Here is a 24,974-nt window from a genome sequence, read left to right on the forward strand (position 1 = left end):
CATTTGACCAAAAATTGACTGGAATGGGGGAGGCCCAAAACAGATGTAGTTAGGAGCACTCTGGAACATGAGCCAAGGGAAAGACTTAAGAGAAAGGACAGAAGCAAATAAATACAGAAAGAAAGAAAGAAAAGAAAGAAAGAAAGAAAAAGAAAGAAAGAAAGAAAGAAAGAAAGAAAGAAAGAAAGAAAGAAAGAAAGAAGAAAGAAAAGATTTGCTACAGCTTAATGCCTAAATGGTTATTTGTGATGGGTTGTCGTTAACATTTTAGTTTTGTAACCTTAGATTTTGGTTTGCTCATGTAGGCCGCCAGGGCATTAGAGTCGTGTCAATCTAATGACCTCCTTGTTTAGTTAATTTAACAGGAACTTATGTAAATGCCACTTTGGCAGCAGTGGGAAGGAGGTGCCTACTTTTTCATTTTGCTCAAGACATCCTACATACTCTATGTGTCTGCCCCTGTTGGTCTGAATGCCCTGAGTTGGCTCTGCCTGGTTTCCTGATGCTAGTGTTCTCCAGGGCAACAAGTCCATGTCACATCCCTCCATCAGAGTGATTTCTCCTCTGGCCTGAAGGATGATCTGTCCGCTTACTTCTGAGCACCATCTGGGTGCTGGGGAGATTTTGGATGCTCTTGCATGACAGTCTAGGAACCATGAAAATCCAGGGTGCTGACTAAGCTCCTTTAATACATAGACTTGCCTGTCTATACCTTCTTCTTTATGATCCCTGCTCCACCAGGCTGTCAAAAGCTTTTAAACTTCCTCAACTTACTCTCCACTTACACATCTCTATTCTTGGCTCCTCAAATAAATAATTTGTAATTGATACATCCAACAGGCTTACCGCGTGGTTATTTTATGGACTCTGTTTATTGCTATTTTAGACAACACTGTTTGCAGAATCAAATTCCCTATGCAAATCACAAATCTCTGAAAAAATTAAGCCAAAGTTAATTCTCTAATTATGAAACAAATTTTTAAATTATTTTAAAGAATCTAGGACTACAATTTTAGTCCCAATGAACAAAAGTGCTTTCTTGTATAATCTTACTATAATTTAACTGTATCCCTAAGCCAAACCAGTCATGGCAAAAATTCATGAAGCATTTACCTGGTAAGTAATTTGTGTCCAGGTTCCACACTCATCTTAGTTTAGCAATGATGTGCCTGGGCCTAGTGTATTGGTAGATCATCTGAATCTTAAAAGTACACACTGTGTCCTGGTAAATTAGTGTATTTCTACATGATATTAAGGTGCTGCGAGATCAAAGACTTGACAGATGTTCTCTAAGGGCCAGATTCTAATCAGTCTCACCATGAGGCACGAAGCTTAGGGCACTATGTAAATAGTGTACGTTCATAATTATTGCACACACACACACACACACACACACAGATTTGAAGAGTCCAGGTATAGTTCATGACTTTCTTTTTATCTTCCCAGCATTTATCTCCCCCTCCCTTTTGTAATTCTCAATATTTCCTTGAGAAATTACATGTCTTAGCCTTTGCGTGAAACCTCACAAATAAGGTTTCACGTACATACTCTCCTCTGACAGTCACATGGCTCTCTCTCTTCAGATTCAAATTTTGAACTGAAAAACATTTAAAGCAAAAAATACTGGGAGCTGATTCTTACTAATGTTATTATTCCAATAAGATGGCCCCTTAGTTTCTCTCACCACAATTCCAGAAACTTCTTTGGCTCCTGTCCTTAATCTCCAAACTTTCCTAGGATTCTGAAAGCTACTCCATATCCTTCTAGTAAATTCATGTTATGTTTTATTAGCCTAGAGCTTGTTTCCATTGCTTATAGTCAAAGAACAACAAATGGAGAGGCCTTATTTATGATTCTTTTTACTGCCCACAGCTTGAGTAATATATATATATATATATGTGTATATGTGTGTGTGTGTGTGTGTGATCTGGTAGGAGAAAGGAAATCTTAAAAGTGTAGTTTCATGGCATTACCTAATTCAGTCCACACTGATGGCCCTGGGCCTACCTCTGCATAGCCTCCATTCTGCACCTGGACGCTGTCTCCTTCGTGGACACTGCCTGAAGAATACTTTCCTTGACTTCTGAGAGATCAAGATCAAGGTGTACGTGGCCACCTGCCACATCCCTGTGGCCCCCCAGCTTGAGGCTGGGCACAGGTCCTATGCATCTACCACTAAGCAGCCTCTCTGCCCTCATTCATGATGCTGCCCTCTTTGCCCTCCAACACCTGCAGTTTGCCTATCAGCCCTGTTTTGATTCTCAAACTCTGACCATGCTACCACCTTGCCTGAGACTGCGCATCTCTGGAGGTTGTGACAGAGCACTCAAGAGGAATGCCTCCAGATGTTACCCCAGGAGTCCCACCATACACATACACATATACAACTCAGAGAGGGAGGTCCTGGGTCTCTCGAGTTCAGTGCTATAGGCCTGGGATGAGACACCGACTGAGTGTGGGGGAGGATGTGTGTTTTTAGCCCCAGAAACAGACTTGTTTACCCAGCAAAACAAAATAAAAAGTGTAGTTTCATGGCATTACTATTTATTACTTTTTGAAGTTTGGGATTGTTAATGTACTTTAATGTACTCAGTTATCCAAAAGTATCCAGTAGATTTGTCCCTGGTGATTTGAGATACCATGAATGATAACCTCACATGTAATAAAAGTTTCTTTTTCTGAGTTCAGCTGAAATATCTCAGTGAGGACAAGCCTGTTATTAGATCTTCACATATGACAAAAAGCTTTCTGTCAGCCACTCTTTCCCTCTCCACTGTCCATCATCCTAGCCTAGGAGATCAGCACTCTTCTCCTTTGAATGCATTAGTCATTCATGAATAATGACATAAAAGCTTAGCAATGCTCCAGAAAGAGCCTTTTATGATACTTTTCTAACAGCCATTAGTATCTATAACAACTCAGCAGTTTTTAATTTTCTTTTATAAAAGGACAAGTTGTAACTACATGACAAAATGGCATGGGGTCCAAAGCTATTACCAGTTTCATTAGTGAGGGTAAGAAAGGAAAAAAAGAAAAATGAGCTATACTACTATCAGACACATGAAACCTTTGATTAAAAAAATATATATAAAACAACTTTTTGGGGGAGTGAAGGGTCATTGAATTTATAAACATTAATTATAACAAAAAAATCACACAATATAAAAAAAGGCTTTATTTTTCTATCTAAATCTTTTGGGTATTTCAAGAAATTAAAAACTTTAAAATTTATGTTATCTAAATTTTGAAGTTAATGTAGGTTTTAACAAAGTTATGTACTTCCATAACAGTTTTGAAAAAGTACCATTGAAACAAAAATATAGAATAAAAATTACTCGTTAACCAAAGAAAATATTACTTTTTGGAACTATATTTGTGAATCATTTCAGCAAGAATGTTAAAAATAAGCAAAATAGTATTTGAATCTAAGTGAGGCTATCAAAATTGGAAAAACAAAAATGGTCACAATTATTTTAGTTACATAGTTATATACAACATAATCAGGATTATTTTGTCTATTACATATTACTTTCTTTTCTTGAATTTAAGAAAAATGGAAAATTCAAACACAGCAGTTAAACTTTTTGGGTTTCTCATAAATATTTTATAGCAAAATAATAATGGGAATAAAATCTTTTCAGTTTGGAATAAAATCTAGATTTAAGAGCTAAATTGCATATCATTAAGTTCTCCACAAATGAGATGTTTTACTTTGTTTTGTTTTTTTTCTAATTGAATATGTATCTTCCAAAAGAACCAGGTCAATACCATTAATAAACTGCTTTCAGATTTTTTTCCTCCTTAAGTAGATTTCATCTTTCTTACTTATCTGAATGTTTATTAACGAAGATTTATCAGGACCCAAACTTTGTTTTTCATTGTGAATTCCAGCTTCCTTTTGGATTTTTACAGAAAAAGATTTTGGATCCATGTACAATGTAGGTAGTTACAGAATAAACTGCATTATAATAAGCATAACAAGTCAGCATAATAAGCACTGACTTAATTCTATTTATGACTGTTATAGTCATCACAGTAACTGTGATTATCCTTAGATATTATGCAAGAGCATATAAGGAAAATGATTTGTCCATCTAGACTATCATACTTTTTCAATTAGGGGAAGATCTTCAAATGTTTTTTCACATAAACTCATTTGTTCCTAAATTTTTCCAAAAGTTTAGAAGGCAGCAGAGGTAGTCATGTCCTCATTTACAAGTAAGGAGGCTATAGGTTTTGATGGGTGACAGACTACTGTCATGCTTAACTACTTATTCCCAATCTCTTTGCTGGAAATTCTCTTAGCTACAATTAAAAGGCAATCTGATCTAATAAAAAAGTGAGCAAATCAATGAATCTGTACTTTATAAGTACATATTGTCTGCCAATTTCTTTCTAACAGATGATGATTATAGAAGAAAGAGACTTGCATATGTTTGTATGAGAATCTATTGGAGATATATTTTATTATTAGCAGAATTACACAGAGATGCTAAGCCAAAGATTCAGGTGCTTTATCTAGGGAAAAAGAAAAAAAAGAAAAACAAAAAAACAAGAAAAAAGGGAGAGGACATATGCAGTGTATAGAGTAGGAGTTAACAATTGAAACGTGAATCTTCTTTATAGAATGTAGAATAATTATCATAACATCCACAAATTTAATTTTCTATACCAAGCATATCTTATAGACTAAGGTTTAAATTCAATTTCCTATCATAATGTATTTTTAAAAAGCAATGATCTCTATGAGCTTCATGGTTAAAAGCCATTTTCTGAGATATTTTAAAAAAGAAAGATATGTCATTTAAATAGATGAATACTTCCGACTCCTGTCTTTTTGATAAATATAAAAGAGAACATAATTATGATAACAACAAGGAAGAATGTATATTTTTCATACAAAATCCCACCCCTTGCCCAGTTTAGTCTCCTTGTTCATTGTCCTATTCTGATCTACACTGAATACCTCCAAATCTTCCTGGGAATTGTAATAAACAGCACAGCACTTTGGATTCTCCAAACTCTATGTTAATAAAAAGTTATCCTCTCCTGGACTTTCATCAAGTACCACATTCGATTTATATTGCTTTATTTTATTTTTTTCCCAGAGACAACGAGTTAATCATTGTCAAGTTAAGGCACACATTTGTACATACAAGGCTTATTTACTGTCATACACGTATTGTCCTATGGAGTCACACCCCAATTCTGTATTTGCATTCTCTTTATAAAAATCCACTTAAAGTAGTTGGTTTCTTTGGCTCTTGTATATATTTGCTTTTGTATGTATTTGCAAAGATAAATAGTATTATGTTATAATTTGTCTTTGTTATTTCATAAATTACCAGCCCTATTGAGATATAATTTAAATGCCATAAAATTTACCTATTTTCAGTGTGCATTTCAATGAATTTTAGTATATTTATAGAGTTGTACAAACATCACCACAATTTAATTTTAGAATGTTTCTAAACTTGTGCCCATTTATAATCACTCCCCATTTCTATCCCTAGCCCTTAGAACCATTAATCTGTTTCTATAAATTTGTATTTTGAGGGAATTCTCCATAAATAAATCCTGTAATATGATTTTAAGGAACAATTTTGCTATATAGAAAGCATGCATTTACAACATTTATCAGTTCTCTTATATATAGACATCTATGCTACCTCTAATCTAGTGCCTTGCTATCAAAACCAATGCTGCATTGGTTCACTTGTTCACTTTTTTTTCCCTCAGGCATTTCTGAAGAACACACGGAAGGTTTCTTAGTCATTGGGTATACAAATACATATTTTAACTAAAGATTACCAAATTTTCTACAAAAAATCTATATCAATATACATATCTGCCAGCAGTTTATGAGGCTAATTGGTTCCAAACATCACCAAATTTGGTAGTATTGGATTTAAAAAAATGATGATTTTATCAGTATAATGTTATTATTGTTTTAATTTTTAATTGTTACATTAATAGTAAATGGAATATCCTTTTGTACACTTATTAGCCATTCAGGTTTCTCATTCAGTTGGTTTCATATTAATACTCTTCTATTTTACTATTGCATTTCCTATTCCTCCTTTTTTTTTTCAGAGAAGGAGAGAAGGGGTTAGGGGCAGAGGGAGGGGAAAAGAGGGAATCTCCACACCCAACACATAGCCCTACATGGGGCTCCATCTCACAACCTTGAGGTCATGACCTGAGCTAAAATCAAGGATCAGATGCTTAACCGTCTGAGCCACCAGGCACTCCTGCATTTCCAATTCCTAAATGCTATTGCATTTCTGTTATTTGCAAGAGTATCTCTATATATTCCAGTATTAATTCATGTTGTGTCAAATAGCTTCTCCCAATTTATCACTTAGTATTGTTAGCATTAATACCACAACTTTGAGCATAATAAGTCAATTTGTATTTATGTCTTTCTATACTTCTTTTATACAAAATTGTGCAAACATGACTATGGAACAAACAATTAATAAAGGCACTTTTTTTACACACTTAGAAAAACACTTAAACTCAAAGAGTCAGCAGATGATTCTCTCAAGCAGAGAATTGTGGAGAACAGGTTACTATGTGTCAGAACTAAGGAAATAGTAGACTCAGCCAAAAAAAATAAAATTAAAAAATGAGTCTATTAAGACAATAAAAATGTGGACAGTGCCATACTTAGAGATAAATGTGTAAGTTGACTTAATTTGACATATCGATTTGGAATCCTTTTGAGGTTGGAAATAATGGCATTTAACACTATCAATTTTTCATTTGTGTTTTACTTAAAAGAACATTTTTACAAATATTGTTAAGTGTTTTATATATTTCACTAGATTGTGGAAAAACTGATCAGAAGAAGAGTTATTCTAGGACAAAAGTTTAATAGGAAACTTCAGGCAAAAAAAAAAAGTCCAAACATTATTGAATTTCAGAATCAATTTATACTGCCAAAAAGAAAGTTCATATTCTACTTAGCATGAAGCTACTCATTCTGTTCCATTAAAAGTCACTTATTATATTTGCATCCAAATAAAGCAACTATTTCAGGTGTTCCCAGTCAATCAGACAGTATTTATTGAGTATTCATTTAATACATTGATACTAGATTCAGGATAAAGAGATTAAAAAAAAAAAACCTTCAGTGTTACAATAAAAATTTATGAACCTACACAGCCTAGCAATTCCTGAAATAACTTGGTGTGGAAAGCTGTCCAGAGAGAGATCAACTTATTATAACCAAAAGAAATTATGGAATGATTCATTTTAATCATTTGTGCCACATACAACTTACTGCCTTTTTAGTATTCCCTTTATTTTTTTTAAGATTTTATTTTTTTATTTGTCAAGAGAGACACAGCCAGAGAGGGAACACAAGCAGAGGGAGTGGGAGAGGGAGAAGCAGGCTTCCAGCTGAGCAGGGAGCCCGATGCGGGGCTCGATCCCAGGATCACAATCGGAGCTGAAGGCAGACGCTTAACAACTGAGCCACCCAGGCGCCCCTTTTTAGTATTATCTTGACTTGAAAATTGTACTAGATGGTCTTAATCTTATAATTGAATTAAATAGGGCATATGATAGTTTTTATTTGAAGAATACTATTAATTATGGCTATGATATTAATGTATCCAATATTTTAGCTATATATAATATACAGCCCACATTGCTTATTTTTTTCAAACTAAATTATTTTTCTATTAGTTGTTTTGTGCAGACAGAAAAAGAAAATTGTTACATATATGACCTCTTTACTATGGTACTACTAATTTGCTTAGTAAATTATCCTTAAAGAATTAGGAGTCTAGGAAGATAAACTTTAAAATCTGGCTAGTGTCATGAAGCCAATAACAATTCACTAAAATATTTCAGCATATTTTTCTGGAGAACACTAACAGTGATTTTTATTTAAAGAAAGACTTTATATATAACAAGAGCACAAATGCTAAATTCATTATAACTTTGAATTGTTGCAAAATGTCCTGTCATTAATGAATATATATTACATCAGCTATTATTCAGATTATTTTCTCCAAGAAAAATATAATGGACCCAGAGAATACCCAAATGTACAATATTATGATAAACATAAAATTATGAAAGAATAAGAAAACTCACCATATCAAGAATATCTTTAAAAAGGCACAGTAAGATGAGGGTCACTGCTTGGGTAAGAAAAAAAATGAGTTAGTATTTCTTGATCCTCAAGCATAATATATACGTTATCATTTTTATCATTTCTTAGATACAGATATTTCATATACATTATCCTACTATTTTTTCACCAAATTAAAAGATACATAGTTATCACATTTTATGTGGGAATAAACTGAGACTCAGAGAGAATTTATTACTAAAAGAAAGCTATCCAACACAATTCGTACCTCTGAAACAAATAATGCAATATATGTTAAGAATAAAAAATATTGAAAAAGTAATAAATAAATAAATAAATAAATAAAACAAAGCTATCTAGCTATTAACTGGCCAAGATTTGTGTGTTCCTAACTGCTTTTTCCTCTGAACCCTCTACCACGTAAAAGGATGAATGATGGGATCTGAGAAGCTTGAGAGAAATCACTACAAAACTAAGAAAAAGTCTGGATTGTTTAGTGAATAACCACGGTTTTATAGTGGCATCAAAGCAATAAATACTATAGTAATAGTACTGGTAATAGTAAAAAAAGTAAAAATGTGATGGTTGTGGTGGTGGTATTAAGAATAATCATAATAGTCAGTGCTGATTGCATCAACATATATTCAAATTAAGTAAAATACAGTTTTAGTTCAGTAGTAAGTTTAATTCAGATGGGGGATATTTTGACCAGTTTACTGTAGTTTGTAAATTTAAAATGAACATTATATCCAGATATTAATATAAATTTGAATATTAAATAATGAATGTATTATTTATAGACTATTTCAAAGAAAAAATAATTAAGAACATTACTTCTGTCACAGTCTAAATTAATATGATAGTCCTGTATTTACTTTATTTTACATATGAATTTCTATTAACTTTCTTAATGAAGGAGAATGCAACCTGGGAGAATTTCATTATTCCATGATACCATAATACCATGTTCAGGTAAGCCACTGGTATTGAATGCATTGCCTTGTGTTTCCCATTTTTACAATATAAAGATATTATTTTTCTTTGATATAACCTGAAGAAATGCAGAGTTCTAAAACAAATCTTTGGATATTAAATATTGTTTTGTCCTTATAAAATTTAATTGAAAGCCATTTATTATATTTGGCCTGGAAATTGCTAATTTTTGCCTTTCTTATACTTCATATTCAGTATGGATTTACATAGGTTTTTTCTTTATTTTTGTTATAACAATCTCTAATATTTATTCACCAGAACTAACATTGTCAAGGAAATTAATGTTATTTAAGACAAATTTTAAGACAAAAATATTTCACATTTTTGATGAAAACTATTCATTAAGGAAACATACAAGCTCAGAAACCAGCTATCCCCTGGGCTGTGGGAATAAAATTGAATAATCCCTCTGTTCTGGTGTGTTTGTGGAGGGGAGACTATAATTTTGTCCTTAAAGGCAATTATTAAATATATAGTATACATCACCAATTTTCATAACCTCATTAATATCACTCTTGTAAAAAAAAGTAGTTTGATTTTGGAGTGTTCAACCTTTTTTCAACACAGCACATGTCGTTTCAGTTCTACTAGTGGACCCCACAAATTGTTTAAACAAATGAGCACATCCCATTCACTCTGATATTAGGATTTGTCCAGAAACCCTCTACTGACCCACTGAACGCTGATGAAGCAACATTTGCAGGATACTTCTGGAAGCTACCTAAATAGACACTTTCTGTCTTTAGTTGTGAGGTCTGAAATTGTTGCAGCCATTTAACTGGAACTGTGAATCACATCTGAGACTCTGATAAGCAGTTTAGAGTTATGGTGACAAAATCCTGGTCAACAGAAAAAAGGAAGAAAGCAAAGATCTTTCCAATTGCTCTCCCAAAATATCTAATATATTTTCAGTTAATACTTTTGGATTTTCCTAGTTTAACATATGTAAAAATAGTGAGTTGTCTCTTATTTATGTTCTTGACCCATATTGCATTGGTTATATAACTTTCAGACAAATGTTAAATTTAGTGTTAAGTAGGACATTTTTAGCTAGTTTCTGAAATTTAAAGTGAATTCTTTTTCTGTTTCAGTACTCCTTAATACATTAGTTTTTAAGATTGATGTTCATTATCATATTAAAGAAGAATTCTGATACAGTCTTTGTTAATACTGAAATTAATTCTGTCTAGTATCTTTCCAGTTTTCATCCCATAAGATTTTTCTCCTTTGATCTTCTATCTATTGTTGTGACAAATTATGTTAATAGATCACTAATGTTAAACAGTCTTTCTCCTCATTCATTTACTCAACTAAAGAAACTAAAGTCCTTTGCCTCCTGGAGCTTACCCCGTAGTGATGAAGAAGACATCTAAGTAAGTAGGAAATGTCAGGTACTGATAATTCCTATGGAGGAAAAAAAAAAAGCATAATAAGAGGTATATAAAGAAAAACGTAGCTATTTTATTCAGGGTGACTGGAGTTAGGAATAAAGGAAGGAGTAAGAAATGTGGCTATAGGTTACAAGAACATTCAAGACAGGGAAGTGAATTCAAATGTCCTAAACAAGGAGTGTGGTTGGCTTATTAGTGAAACAGCAATGAGAGCAATTACTAGAGCCTGCTCAATCAAGGGAGAGAGGCAGGGGAACAAGTCCAAAAGACAGAATGGAATAGTGGTCCAGATCCCATTGGTCCTTGCAGGCACTAGAGGATGTTTCCTTTTATTCTGTATAAGACGAGGAACCGTTGAACTGATGAATGACAGTCTCACCTATATTTAGAAGATTATTCTGACTACTGAACATGCTCCCAGAGGCAAGGGATGAATCATGAGGGCTAGTTAATAAAAAGTAATACAGGTGAGATATGGGAGTATGTTGGAACAGAGTGGTGACTGAGAAGTTATAAGAAATGGTCAGAATCCAGAAGAATTTTGCGAGTAGAACAGTACATCACCTATTGACAATGCGAGATGTGAGAAAACTAGAGTCAAAGATGAAACCAACATTTTTGCTCGAGTAATTGATAAAATGGAAGCAAACCTACAAAGAAGGAGAAAACTTGAAGGAGGAGCAGATTTGAGAGGAAAAAAAGGGTTTAGTTATAAACCTGATTAGTTTAAGATGCCTGTCACAAAAATAAGATGAGTTATCTATTAAACATTTACATATATGTTACAAATAAAACTCTAGAATAAACTCCACTTGCTCATTGCATATGATTCTTTTACTTGGGGCTTTATTTAATGTAGTGGTATTTAATTTAGAATGTCAAATTCTGTATTCCTAAATACAGAAATGATTTTATCTGTATTTTATTGCTTAATATAATATTTTGTTTCTTGTTCGTTATTTAGGGTATACCAAGGACCTGTGACAAATACAGTTCTAAATACATACTAGCCCAACTGTAGAAGGTATTTGGAGTTGAATTGGGTATAGAAGTCTGCAGAGTGGTTGTCTTATGAGCTTTATGCAGGGGCCCAATTCCTTCTATGGTGTGGCTGCACAAGTCATTATTTCAGTTCTTATCAAACTTTATATACAGAGGAGGAAGGGAAAAGCAAATTGAGGAAGCCCCTAGATAATTTCATGGGCCAGGCGTATGATTAGCACTTATCACTTCTGCTCCCATTGCAATAGGTAGAACTGTTAGGTACTGGCCCCACCTAACAGCAAGACAGTATGAGAAAAACAGTTGATCATTTTAATGTTCAAAAGTAAAAGAAATCTTAGGTCATTCCCCTGGTTTCCATAGTAATGAAAACATTTTAAAAAATGAATAGACTTATGATCTACTCGCTTTTGATTGGTTTCATACACAATCAACCACATTCAAAGTTCTTTGCATTCCTTTCTTACACTCCAAAGTTGCATTACATTCCTTCCTTTGTAACATGCTGCAGAGGCATGAAACTCCGGTTCATATTTTAAATAAAACATTGTGTTGGTTTGGACTTAAGCTTATTAAATTGAATTTTCATTCTTATTCTTTCAATACAGCTCTATATGTTTTGATATGTTTCTCTTTGTCATTATTTCTAAGCTCAGATCTTCCTCAATTTACAATGGGTCTCAATAAAGTCATCATAAGTTGAAAATATCCTAAACCAAAAATGCATTTAAGACACCTAATCTACCAAACATCATAACTTAGCCTAACCTATCTTGAACATAATCTTTTCACATTGGCCTACAGTTGAGAAGAATTATCTAGAACAAAGCCTGTTTTATAATAAAGTGTTGAATATCTCACGTAATTTATTTAATACTGTATTGAAAATGAACAACAGAACGGTTATATGGGTACAGAGTAGTTGTAAGTACATAGGTTGTTGACCCTCATGATCACGTAGCTGACTGGGACCCGAGGCTCGCTGCCACAGCCAGCATCATGAGATGCATATTGCTAGCCTGGGAAAAGACCAAAGTTGAAAATCCAAATTACAGTTTCTACTGAATGCAAATTGCTTTTGCACCATCATAAAATCAAAGACCATAAGTTGAACCATTGTAAGTTGGAGACTCTCTGTAATCTGCAATTGTACCTTTCAGATTCTCTTTGAGTTATTTCAGATATTGATATATATATATATATATACATATATATATGAATTGATATACATTTATACATATATACAGCATATTACCAGTATTTGCTGTTTTGTTTTGATCATTTAAAATTGTGTTATTATCCAGCTTTATCACAGTGTCAGAAACTGTGATATATTATTTCTACATTTGAATTGGTATCAATTTTTGAAAATGTTTTGTGGATTTTGAAAAAAAATGTTTCTTCTAGGTGTATAGCACACCAAATTTAATACATATATTAAATGTCCTTTAGTAATTATATAATTCAAGTTCTCTGTACTCTTCTTTAATCTGTCAAGAATTGATAAATTGTGAACTAGAGTTCTCCATTATACTTGCTTTGGTTAAAGTTTCTATTATCTGTTTTGCACAACTGCTTTATAATTTGTTATAGCTCTCATGCATTTTTTTTCTTTATTAAACTTGGAAGGCACCTCATTTTATTTACTTTTCCTAAATTATTCTTTATTTGATATTAAATATTAATACTGACTTACATAAGGGAATTTTTTAAAAAGATTTGTTGGGGCACCTGGGTGGCTCAGTGGGTTAAGTGTCTGACTCTAGTATTCATTCAGTGCAGGTCATGATATTCGGGTCCTGGGATGGAGCCCCACATCAGGTTCTGTTTTCAGCATGGATTCTGCTTGTCCTCTCTCTGCTCCTCCCATGCTCCCTTTCTCTGTCTCTGTCTCTGTCTCTCTCCCAAATAAATAAATAAATAAATAAATAAATAAATAAATAAATATATAAAACATTTTTAAAAAGATTTGTTTAGGGGCGCCTGGGTGACTCAGTTGGTCAAGCGTCTGGCTTCTGCTCAGGTCATGATCCGAAGGTCCTGGGATTGAGCCCCATGTCGGGCTCTCTGCTCAGTGGGGAGCCTGCTTCTCCCTCTCCCTCTGGCTGCCCCTCCCCCTGCTTGTGCTCACTCTCTGTCAAATAAATAAATAAAACTCTTTACAAAAATATAAAAAAATGAAAAAGATTTGTTTAAAGTTCATTTTTAAACTTATTATTCCACTTTGTCTCTAATAAATACCATATACTTATTTTACTTTGTAATCTAATCTGGAAATCTTTGTCTTTCATAGGTAATTTTACCTGATTCTTGTATAGTCATAACTAATAGATTTAATCTTCTGTCTTATTTATTTATTTATTTTTAAAGATTATTTATTTATTTATTTGAGAGAGAGAGAGAGAGAGAGAGAGAGCATGAGAGGGGGGAGGGTCAGAGGGAGAAGCAGACTCCCCGCTGAGCACGGAGCCCGATGTGGGACTCGATCCCAGGACTCCAGGATCATGACCTGAGCTGAAGGCAGTCGCTTAACCAACTGAGCCACCCAGGGGCCCAGTCTTCTGTCTTATTTAAAACTTCCTATTTTTTAGCTTTATTTTATTTCCAATTATTATTATACAGAATTTATTCTCTTTGAATGAATAACTAAATAAGTTTTCTGATTTCCAATAGAAATTTTGAGACATATATTCCACTTCTTTTTAAATCTGTGCAACTGTCATTCATTGCCTTTATTTCGAATTATTATTATTTTAATTTAACATCATTTTTCTGTCTCTATGAAGTCTTTCCTATTTCAGGATTCTAGCTCATCACTTGAAATGTACTGGAAGTTTCTTGGTGAAATGTCCTTTCCAATCATGTTTTCAAAAACAGTTAGCTGTTGTCTAAAATGCCTTCTTATTCCTTGAAATAATTCTATTCCATAGGAAAGAATCTATTCTTCCACATGGTAGTCCCCTTATTGTTACGTATCTCGTAATTTTACCTTGTTTGCTTCTTCTTTTCTGTCGTTTATCTTTATCCTTGTCTATTAAGTAATCTCATGTATTAAGATGTTCTACAACCCATTATATGGGTTAAGAAAAGTGAGAATGGTTACTTTACTGTTTGAACCTCATCAATTCAGAGATACAGCAATGTGAGAATGAATGAGACCCAAAGGCACTACAAACAGGGAGCCTTTGCTTTTTGCTCTAAAATTCTTCCCTGGGTAAGACGTGACAGCCTAGAACTACCACAAACAAAATGCTGTTTATCTTTGATAGGTGCAGTTGTCTATATCTAGTGTACATAGCAAGAATCCTGTTTGGTATGGTCTCCAATATCTGATGTCTGTTCCAGAGATGCAGGTAAGATTCAAATTTGTCCTCCAACATCATGTTCCCACAAAGCTTCTCATACACACATACCCAGCCTTCAGTCCTCCAAGTAAGGCAGTTTATGAGTTTTAGTTAGAATTTAGCCCACATTCTCAGTAAAAACAACTGTCATATACAAACAGGGAGTTGTGGGGGGTGTTAAGTCCATTTGTCATTCTGATCACATCTGTACTCCCTTTTGTAGAAATCTCTTCAAGTATATGAAATATGGTTATCATCTTTCCCCAGTTTTTAGAGAGAATACAAATTTTTCCAAAAACTAAGAAGAGAATGGTCCAAGGGATAATGCTGTCATGTTTAAAGGGAATTTTCTTTTGGTATTATGTCTTCTCCATGTCCGGTAAAGATGTGGCACTAAATGGAATATACCAAATTTGCTATATGACCTTGTCTCTATGCCAGGTAGAAACTGTAAGTCTTCCAAAATTCCATCCTAGTGCCCAAAGCACCCTCTTCCAGCTTTCTGAATAGTGTATCTACTGTAAGACCACAGAGGTCTTATTTTCAAAAAGTAATGAATAAAGTAATATGCAGCCCAGATTTTATAAGCCACATCTGTTCCACTGGCCCTTAGAACTCCTCCTTCAAATTAGGATTGTTTTGTGTGCATATACAGAAAAATGATTTCTGTATTTCTTAATGATTCTGTTGCCTCCTGAGATCAGAAATTATTTTTTTAAAACTCATTATATTTCACACTTATTTTATTACTTTTACTTCTATCAAAATTTCTAGGATGTGAAATATATCTTTCATTAAATTACAGTGTATATTTATACACTATAAATATAGTGTATAGCTTTTCCATTATTCTGTATTTTCTTGATCTTTTCTGCACTTAGCACAGCACTCGAAATTTTAGCAGTGAAAATACTAGTAAATAATCACAACTGATATTTTTACATTTCATGATTAAATTTAAGTGTACATCATAGACTAATGAGATGCAGAGAATATAAATCTGTTTTTGAGAACAGGAGATACACAGTAACACAGTGAGATTACATGTAATTCCCAGGTTATATTTTTAAATCAGCTCACAATGCAACGAATGTATAGTCAAATGATCCTTGAATAATTCTTTAATCACTATCAGATCTCCAAGACCTGTAAAAAGGCTTACACTCAGTTTCTTTTGGCGCATTTTAATGTGGTTCTAGCCTTTCTATCTGTGGGGTTATAGAAAATAAGTTTGGGAGGGACTCAAAGTGGAATTTAAGGATAATAATGGACTTTTCCTTCACTTACTCTCTGTTCATTATTGTATTATATAAGTAAAATGCACCTATGCAGGGATTTCCTAGTAATTTTGTATTAGGTAGTTCAATAATCCTTCCTCTGCATTTTTTTATTTCCAGGTTTTTATTCAAATTCTAGTTATTTAACATATAGGGTAATATTGGGTCCAGGAGTAGAATTTAGTGATTCATCACTTACATACAACACCCAGTGCCGCCTTAATATCCATCACCCATTTACCCCATCCCACGCCCACCTCCCTCCATCAACCCTCAGTTTATTCTCTATAGGTAAGAGTCTCTTATGGTTTGCTTCCCTTTCTTTCTTTTTTTCCCCCTTCCCCTATGTTCATCTGTCTTGTTTCTTAAATTCCACATATAAGTGAAATCATATTTCTTTGACTTTTCTTTCTTTGACTGACTTATTTCGCTTAACATAATACACCCTAGCTCCATCCATGTCCTTGCAAATGGCAAGATTTCATTCTTTTTTATGGCTGAGTAATATCCCATTGTGTATATATACCATAACTTCTTTATCCGTTCAACGGAAATCTGGGCTCTTTCCATAGGTTGGTTATTGTTGATAATGCTGCTATAAACATTGGGGTACACGTGCCCCTTTGAATCAGTATTTTTGTATCCTTTGTGTAAATACCTAGTAGTGCAATCGTTGGGTCATAGGTTCATTCTATTTTTAATTTTCTGAGGAACCTCCATACTGTTTTCCAGAGTGGCTGCACCAGTTTGCATTCCCACCAACAGTGCAAGGTCCCCTTTCTCTGCATCCTTGCCAACATCTGTTGTTTCATGTGCTGTTAATTTTAGCCATTCTCACAGGTGTGAAGTGATATCTCATTGTAATTTTGATTTGTATTTCCCTGATGATGAGTGATGTTGAGCATCTTTTCATATGTCTATTAGCCATCTGTATGTCTTCTTTCGAAAAATGTCTGTTCATGTCTTCTGCTCATTTCTTAACTAGATTATTTGTTTTTTGGGTGTTGAGTTTGATAAGTTCTTTATAGATTTTGGATACTAACCCTTCCTCTGCATTTTTTTAAATAAACTGATCAAGATATTTCAAAATTTCTTACATGCCTCAAAGATTTAATAAGATAACAAAGATAATATAATTTAACAAAGAATTACTCTGAGGACCCATACTTTGCCTTTATTCAGCACATATAATGAACTTAGCATAGAGAGATATTGTCATTAAATATGTGTAGAATGAATGACTTAAGCATACCACAATACTGACTTATCCAGATATAAGCAACAACAGTGAGATCTTACCGGGCACATTTTTCCAAATTATATTTTAATACAGCTATCAAATCATTATGAATCTCACTTACTTCATGCAATGGGCTTAAAATATGTAAGAAATAAAATGTATTTGTGTTGACACAAATTATACAATTTTTGATGCTATATTATGTCTGGTTTTATCTGAAAGTTTCAGTCACCATATTTCCCTCCTGACAAAGTGATAACATAAAATATAGCTAGTTGAAATCATTGCTTCATTTCTTTTTGAACATTTCACGACCATGTCAAGGTATTTTGCCATTGCTTCAGGTACTTTAAGACATCAGTACTGGAAAATCAGGGTTTTCCATTTATTGAATAGTATCAAAATTCAATTACATACAGCAATATTTAGAGAATGCTAAGGACAATAGATATCTTTAGGCATATACTACTGTATGAAAGATGTAAGTTAAAGATTGACTTTCTTTTCAGAATGGTATTACCTATGTCCTGCTCAGGATTGATGTATTGGGCGACCAGTTACTTTTTAAATAATCAGACATGTATTAACTGTCCTAATACTACAACTATAATGAAGAAAAGTATTTGTAAATAAGAGTACTGTCATTATGTGCAAATTTGCATGCACATACACACACACACACTCTAAAAGAACTTCCAACTGTTTGTTTTCCCTGTTTCTTGTTTTGTTTATTCCTCTTTTACACACTTTATAGCATCTAGCAGATTAATTGCAAGCTTAATGGAACCACTTCCATCTGATGAGGTCATCTTGCAGTGTTTATATTTCTGTAGTATACTCAGATGAAATGCTTGTGCATTGCTTTAGAGATGTTATGAATTAATTACTTATTTAATTAGTTATAACTCAAATAAGACAAAAAAGTGCCATATAAATTTTAAACATTTCATTTGTAATAACTTCTTGCACAGCTGTAATTATAAAAAAAAAGAAAAGAAAAAGACATAAGAAAAATATAAAGGTGCCACATAGAAATTATAGAAAATAGAAGATAATAACAATGACAAAAGTTTACTAAACTTCACATTTTACTTAGGATGTTGAAAGAAAAAAGGACAAAAAGAAAAAAAGTGATCATGTTCCTATAAGTCCCTGATAAAATCCCTGAATTTTTCATTATTTTTGCATGAAAAAAACAGTAAAATGTGTATTTTTGCTAACAAAAAGCATTTGTTTAAAAATAAATGCATTTACTTAAGTCTTCATGATTTATAACTTATAAACTTGAGTTTTCAAGTTACAACAGTTATATTGCCTTTTGGGAAATGTCTATTGATTTTCTAATAGCTATGAACAATGACATGGTATCCCAACATTTTATAATTATAATAGTAACTATAGCTTTAAACCTGTAGCTATTTTGCCAATTTTTAAATTGTTTCTGAGCAATTTCAATAAAATTAAACAACAAAGAATTTAAAAAGAACATATTTGTATCAGTGTCTTGCATGCCCCAATGCATTATTCATTTTTAAACATGATGTTTATAATCACAATTGTAAGATATTATGAAGATTAATTATTTGTATAACCCTTGAGGGAAATTCTGTTCCAAAGTTATAGATGGCTCCATTAATTAAGTAGGATCAATTGCTCATATATACAAAGGTTAAAATGTGACCTACTTTTAATAATTTCACTTTGTTACATATATGTAGTTGATTATCTCTTACCTGCTTCTTTTTCTATAAAGATAACATATATTTATTTATTATTTTTTAAAAATTTATTTATTTATTTTAGAGAATGAGGACGGGAGGGGCAGAGGGAAAGGGAGAGAGAATCTTAGGCAGACTCCGTGCTGAGCACGGAGCCTGACACGGGGCTCAATCTCACGACCCTGAGATCATGACCTGAGCTGAAACCAACTACATCACCAAAGCACTGTAAAGATAATATATATTTAGTTGAAAGTCTGAGTCCATGAGGTAGGGCTTGTATTGATTATTTGCATGATAAAATAAAACATAGACAAAACAGACTCAAAGTCCCTGTGCATTTGAATAATTTTGAGCAGTCAGAATCATTAGATACAGACAAATAGAAATAATATTACTATAGTGATATTATTCAAATGACATTGCTTTTTGATATTTCCCTAGAACATAATTTTTCCCATCCTAACACATTATTACAAGAATGCTTAATGAAAATGAGAGTTTGTTAATACTCTTAGAAGGTGGTTTACAGTAAATCCTGTTCAATGCATTTTAGTAATATATGTTAATAAATACAGCATAGCTAATATCTCATGCTTTAGTAATTTTGCTCTGGAAAGTGGATCTTTTCCTCTGGGTACCTAATCCACATCTCCAACTCCTATTAAGCAACACTGGTATAGGGGGAAAAAAAATGAGGTTTTTTTTTTTCCAGTTTCATTATTTTATTAAGAAAAAAATATATATATATATTTAGAGAAAGAAAGCTACGAGCGAGTGTAGGGGAGGGGTAGTGGTGGTGGGAGAGGGAGAGAGAGAATCTTAAGCAGGCTCCATGCCCAGTGCAGAGCCTGATGTGGGGCTTGATCTCACAACTCTGAGATAATGACCTGAGCTAAAATTAAGAACTGGATGCTAAACCAACTTGAGCCACCCAGGTGCCCCAAGAAATAATTATAATTTTAAAGTTCATTTTTATTTACTCTTTTAAATTTCTTTTCAAGTTTCATCTATGTCACTCAAAGAAAGCAAAACTATACAATTAATTCCTTTTCATCATGTAAATTGGCCTTTTTTTGGGTCCTATTGTTAGTGTAGACTTCTTATTTCATAATTACCACATTTTTCAAAGTCATGTCCCAGGATATGATGAGTCCAGTTTTGTCACTAAAAATGGCTCATCTATTGAAATCATATACCCTTTTGTGACTACAAAATTACCACTTAGGATCTTAAGGAAACAGGTAGAAATATTCCTTGTAGAGGCATATAACACAATTATATTGCTTTCCAGTCCTCTACTGCTTTGGTAATTTTACCAAAATAAATGGACTGCATTTTATTTGGTATGATTTCATTTTTATGGCCCATAAAATATCGTGAGTAATCTTTACTTATTTTCAAAGTCTGTACAAACCATCTTTTAAACAATCTGTTATAGAAGTGTGTCTAACTTTAATGTCATGAGCCCCTGGTCTATAAATATCATATATCTTTTTTTTTCATGATAAAAAAATGGCTCACTTTTGGCATTCAGCATTAACAGTGTCTTGGTGAGAAGGCACATCTTGTTGAGCAGGCTTTGATACTGTGTTTCTCTCACACACACTCCTGTCTCTATAGCTAAGTCTTTCATGGGCCCTATTGGAAAAGCACTATGGTGTCAGGGAGAAAGGTTGGCTGATAGTCATGAAATGTGTTTATCTTGCCCACATACTTCCTGAGCAACTTTTCTGAGGCAGATTCTCTCTGACGGGCACTAACATAAGACCCACACAAAGATCCATGGACTCTGTGCCTACTCTGGTGTCACCTTCCCAGACTTTTTCATCTATCACATTCTAGTCTCCTTCCTTGCCGTATCTTGAACCAAGAGGACAGGCCATTGGCAACTTCTCAGAAATCATGTCTACACAAACATGCCTTTTAAAGTCCTTAAAGATCTATGCATTTTCCTTGGCACAGCTAACATTAGGAAATGGCACTAGAACTCTTTGGGAAGTGATTGAAAAATATTGATCCTGTATACTGGTGATAGCTTTTCAGGCTTTCCTTTACTCACTAGGTTCTACTTACCTGAACTTGTTAGATCTAGAAACTGGTAAAGAATTACAAATTTCCATTTTGGTAGATGAAATTTGCCCTCCATTGCCAGTTTATGATTTTTCCTAGTTATATAATTCAAAACCACTCTAGACAGCTGTTCATCTCTCTCCCCACTAGGATCATTATGACTGACCAACCATCACCACAGATTCCTATAGTTCAAGGCACTTTGACTGCCATTCTGACCATGATGTCCATTACAGTGATGAAGTCCACCTTATCTTTGATGGATAAGTAGTACCATATGATCATTGCCATTCTGATATCCTATCAATCCCATTGATACTAGGGAAATATGTTCTTAACCCTGGTTTTTAGAAATCAGACATCCTGGGGGTGCCTGGGTGGCTCAGTCGTTAAGCATCTGCCTTCGGCTCGGGTCATGATCCCAGGGCCCTGGGATCGAGCCCCGCGTTGGGCTCCCTGCTCAGCGGGAAGCCTGCTTCACCCTCTCCCGCTCCCCCTGCTTGTGTTCCCTCTCTCGCTGTGTCTCTCTCTGTCAAATAAGTGAATAAAATCTTAAAAAAAAAAAAATCAGACATACTGAGCTGCTCAACGATGCCTGATTCTCATCACCTATACTTTCCTTATTGTTATGCTGAAAGGAGTTTTCTTTGAGCCCTTTGGGGAAGTAGTTTTCCAATTTCATATAATAAATCCAGTCTAACTTGTCTACATGTCTGTCACACAGCATCTATATTCTATCCCTATCTATCCTTTGCTTTTTTAGTAAATGGGATGCTATTGTTGAAGGGGTTAATACCACTTCACTTACCATAAGCAGTGGGGTCCACATTGCTGCCTGGCTGGTGAGTAATTCTGTTCCAGAATCCCATTCTGAGTATTTGATTTCAATGGTCAGTTCAGTACAATAACTCTTAGACTGAGTTTGCATCTCTCCACCCACCACTATTGAAAAGCAAGTGTTTGTGGACCATTAACTTAAGAATTGATCCAAAGGAACAGAAGAGAAGAACTAGAAAGAACAAGACAGAAGAGGAAAATCCATTACAAAGGTGCATTATTAAGTTTGTTGCTACACTAGGTAACCAGGGTTGTTTCACAGGGACCTTCTGATGAACCAAATAGAATGCAAGCTGAAAAGACAGTCAAAAATTTTTGTTTCTGTTTTTATGCCCCAGAGACAAACAAACTGTTTAAATACTCCCTGATGTTGTTTGTAGGATATCCTGTATTTCTATTTTGCTTGATAAAGAGACTCCACTGTGGTTATAATACACGATTTTATGATGGTTGCCCCACGCAGTGCCATCAGTCTTGTGTTTCAAGTACTGACAGAACTTGAACATTCCACTCTGGGGCCACAATGAAACCTGATTATCTCAGCCAACTTCATTAGTTAATGGTGCCAGATGCACAGCATGATGAAAATTTTTAATAATGATTAAAGTAAGATTATGGTATATAGAACCTCTGAGTTCTCAATAATATACCATTAATATTACTTTGATAAATAAGCTTACTTTTCTTACACTAATAGAAAATACAAACTGATTTCATAATGGTTTAATTGAAACTGTTTCCATGATATATTTTAGAAATTAAAATTTTGATCTTCTGACACTTAGTTGCCTTGATTATATTTATTCATTGGAATTTGTTCCCCAAAGAACTGGTATCAGTAATTTATGATAGTTAAATCACAATAACTATTTATATCCATGAGCTTGTAAGTCATTGCTAACATTATTCCTAGAAAGATTTATTTCAGTCTTAAAATCAGAAAGGATTAGCTTCCTTCTAATCTCCCACCTTGCTCAATTTGTTCAATTCAAGTGATGGATACTTGTTTCCTCATAAGACAACCCATTGTATTGTTGGACAATTCCAGTTGAAAACTTTTCTTAAACTTATTAAATCAATGTTTATACAGTTTACTTAATAAGGACTGATATGTAAACTGTAACCTATAGTAATCCAGATTGTCTCTTCTGTCTCTAATTTAAAAGCTGAGGCAAAACTGAATGACAGCTTTTAATTCCTCCATTTCCTTCTTATCCAAAATTTAATCTATCCTCTGCCTCATCGGCTAAATTTTTTTAAGTCATAATATTACCACTTCTCAGGAAGTTGGCAGCTTCTTAGTCTATGACAACATCTTCTTTTGTCTGGGCTACTTAGGGTAGCAGCTTCTAAACAATCTCCTTGCTCATTTTGTTGCCCATACTCCACCATCCACAGAGAAACCAAAGGGCCCGTTAATGCATAATTCAGATTATGTAAGTCTTCTAACCCCTATGCTTGCTTCCTACTCTAAATAAAGTGAAATGCTTAGCTCCTTACCATGCCCTCTAAAGCCCTATGTGACTTGATCTCTGGCTACCAATTCAATCTCATTATCTGCCATTCTTCCTGCTATGCTCTGGTCACAAGATCCTTCTTGCTATTCCTTTGACATGTTAAACATATTCCTTTCTCAGAGACGTTCTCACTGCTTGGAATATTATTTCCCAGGTCTTCATATGGCTACTGTTATGGGTTGAAGTGTGTCCTCTTAAAATTCCTTCATTGAAGCTCTAATCCCAGTACTTTAGAATGTGACTGTATTTGGAAATCGGGCCCTTAAAGGGGTAATTACGATTATATGAGATCATTAGGATAGGTTTTATCCATTGTAACTGGTGTCCTTATAAGAAGAGAAAATTTGGCACAAACTCCTCTGGAAGGAAGACCATGTGAGGACACAGGAAGAAGACAGCCATCTACAAGCCAAAAAGAGAGGCCTCAGGAGAAACCAACCCTGCCCACACCTTAATGTTGGACTTCCAGCTTCTAGAACAGTGAGGAAATACAATTCTGCTGTTTAAGCCAAATAGTCATGGAAGCCCTCGAGAACTAATATAGTATCTTCTCATTGTTTTAGTGTTATCCAAAAGATTACCTCCTCTGAAAGGTCTGCTTTAAGTACAGTATCAACGTAACATACACCCTAGTCACTCATTTTCTCATTGCCCTGTTGTCTTTGATAACATGCATTACTACATTGCTTCTTCTTTTTTTTTTTTTTTGCTATTGTTAATGTGTTTATGTTATGAATCACTCTACAAGAATACAGATTCTTGAGGACAAGATTTTGGCAGTCTTGTTCACACAGTAGGTATTCGGTAAATAATTACTGAATAAACGCCATGTTAGAAAACCATTGCTCTATCCTTTCATCATATCACTTATTATGTCTTCTTTCCCTCAGTAAACATCCTTAATTTCTTTAATTTTCATTCTAATGTCATTCTATCCTGAAATTTTGACATCTTGTTTACATTCCTTTTTGAAATAATAGACTTCGTATATATTATTCTAAAGTGACTTTGATCATCACTGAAAATATCAGGGCTATTATTTATAGTGACTGAATTAATTAACACTAGCGAGAGTTTTATTTACCTTTTTTAAAACAACTGTTAATGCTTTTTATAATCAATTGAAATTTTAGCATTTTATTTTCACACAAACTAAAAAATAAACATTCTTCTAGCCTATTTTACTTTTGATTTAAAAAAAAATATTTAAATGCAAGATATATTTGTCTCATTAGACCAAACTTAGTTTTACCCCAAATTCGAAGTATTTGACCTGATTAACAGTTGTTCCTGAAAATAGGCTACTTCCACTTTTCCCATTACTGCGTCACTTTATTCTCTATCTATGGCACCTCTTCCTTACTCACTAAATACAGTTAACTCTAAGTTGCCATTCTTAGCCTTCTCTCCTTTATTTATATTATATATTGGGGGTAAATTTATTAACTTGCTTGACTTCAAATGTCTTTGAAATTTGG

General features: G+C 33.7%; 1 protein-coding gene across 3 annotated transcripts in view; it reads left to right on the forward strand.

The window, feature by feature from the left end:
- The window catches only part of MGAT4C (MGAT4 family member C), a 1,003,641-nt gene that overhangs the window by 862,400 nt on the left and 116,267 nt on the right, over nucleotides 1-24,974 (forward strand). For all 3 annotated transcript variants that reach the window (XM_073900560.1, XM_073900562.1, XM_073900561.1), the window contains 2 exons: nucleotides 9,021-9,076; nucleotides 14,760-14,843. In XM_073900560.1, coding sequence (XP_073756661.1) covers nucleotides 14,823-14,843 — 21 coding nt within the window. In that variant the 5' untranslated portion in view covers nucleotides 9,021-9,076; nucleotides 14,760-14,822. The remainder of the gene's footprint in view (nucleotides 1-9,020; nucleotides 9,077-14,759; nucleotides 14,844-24,974) is intronic.

The sequence above is a fragment of the Callorhinus ursinus genome, unplaced genomic scaffold (genome assembly GCF_003265705.2).
Source record: "Callorhinus ursinus isolate GAN/ISIS: 27379988/994484 unplaced genomic scaffold, GSC_fseal_2.0 scaffold14, whole genome shotgun sequence".
In the NCBI taxonomy this organism is placed as follows: Eukaryota; Metazoa; Chordata; class Mammalia; order Carnivora; family Otariidae; genus Callorhinus; species Callorhinus ursinus.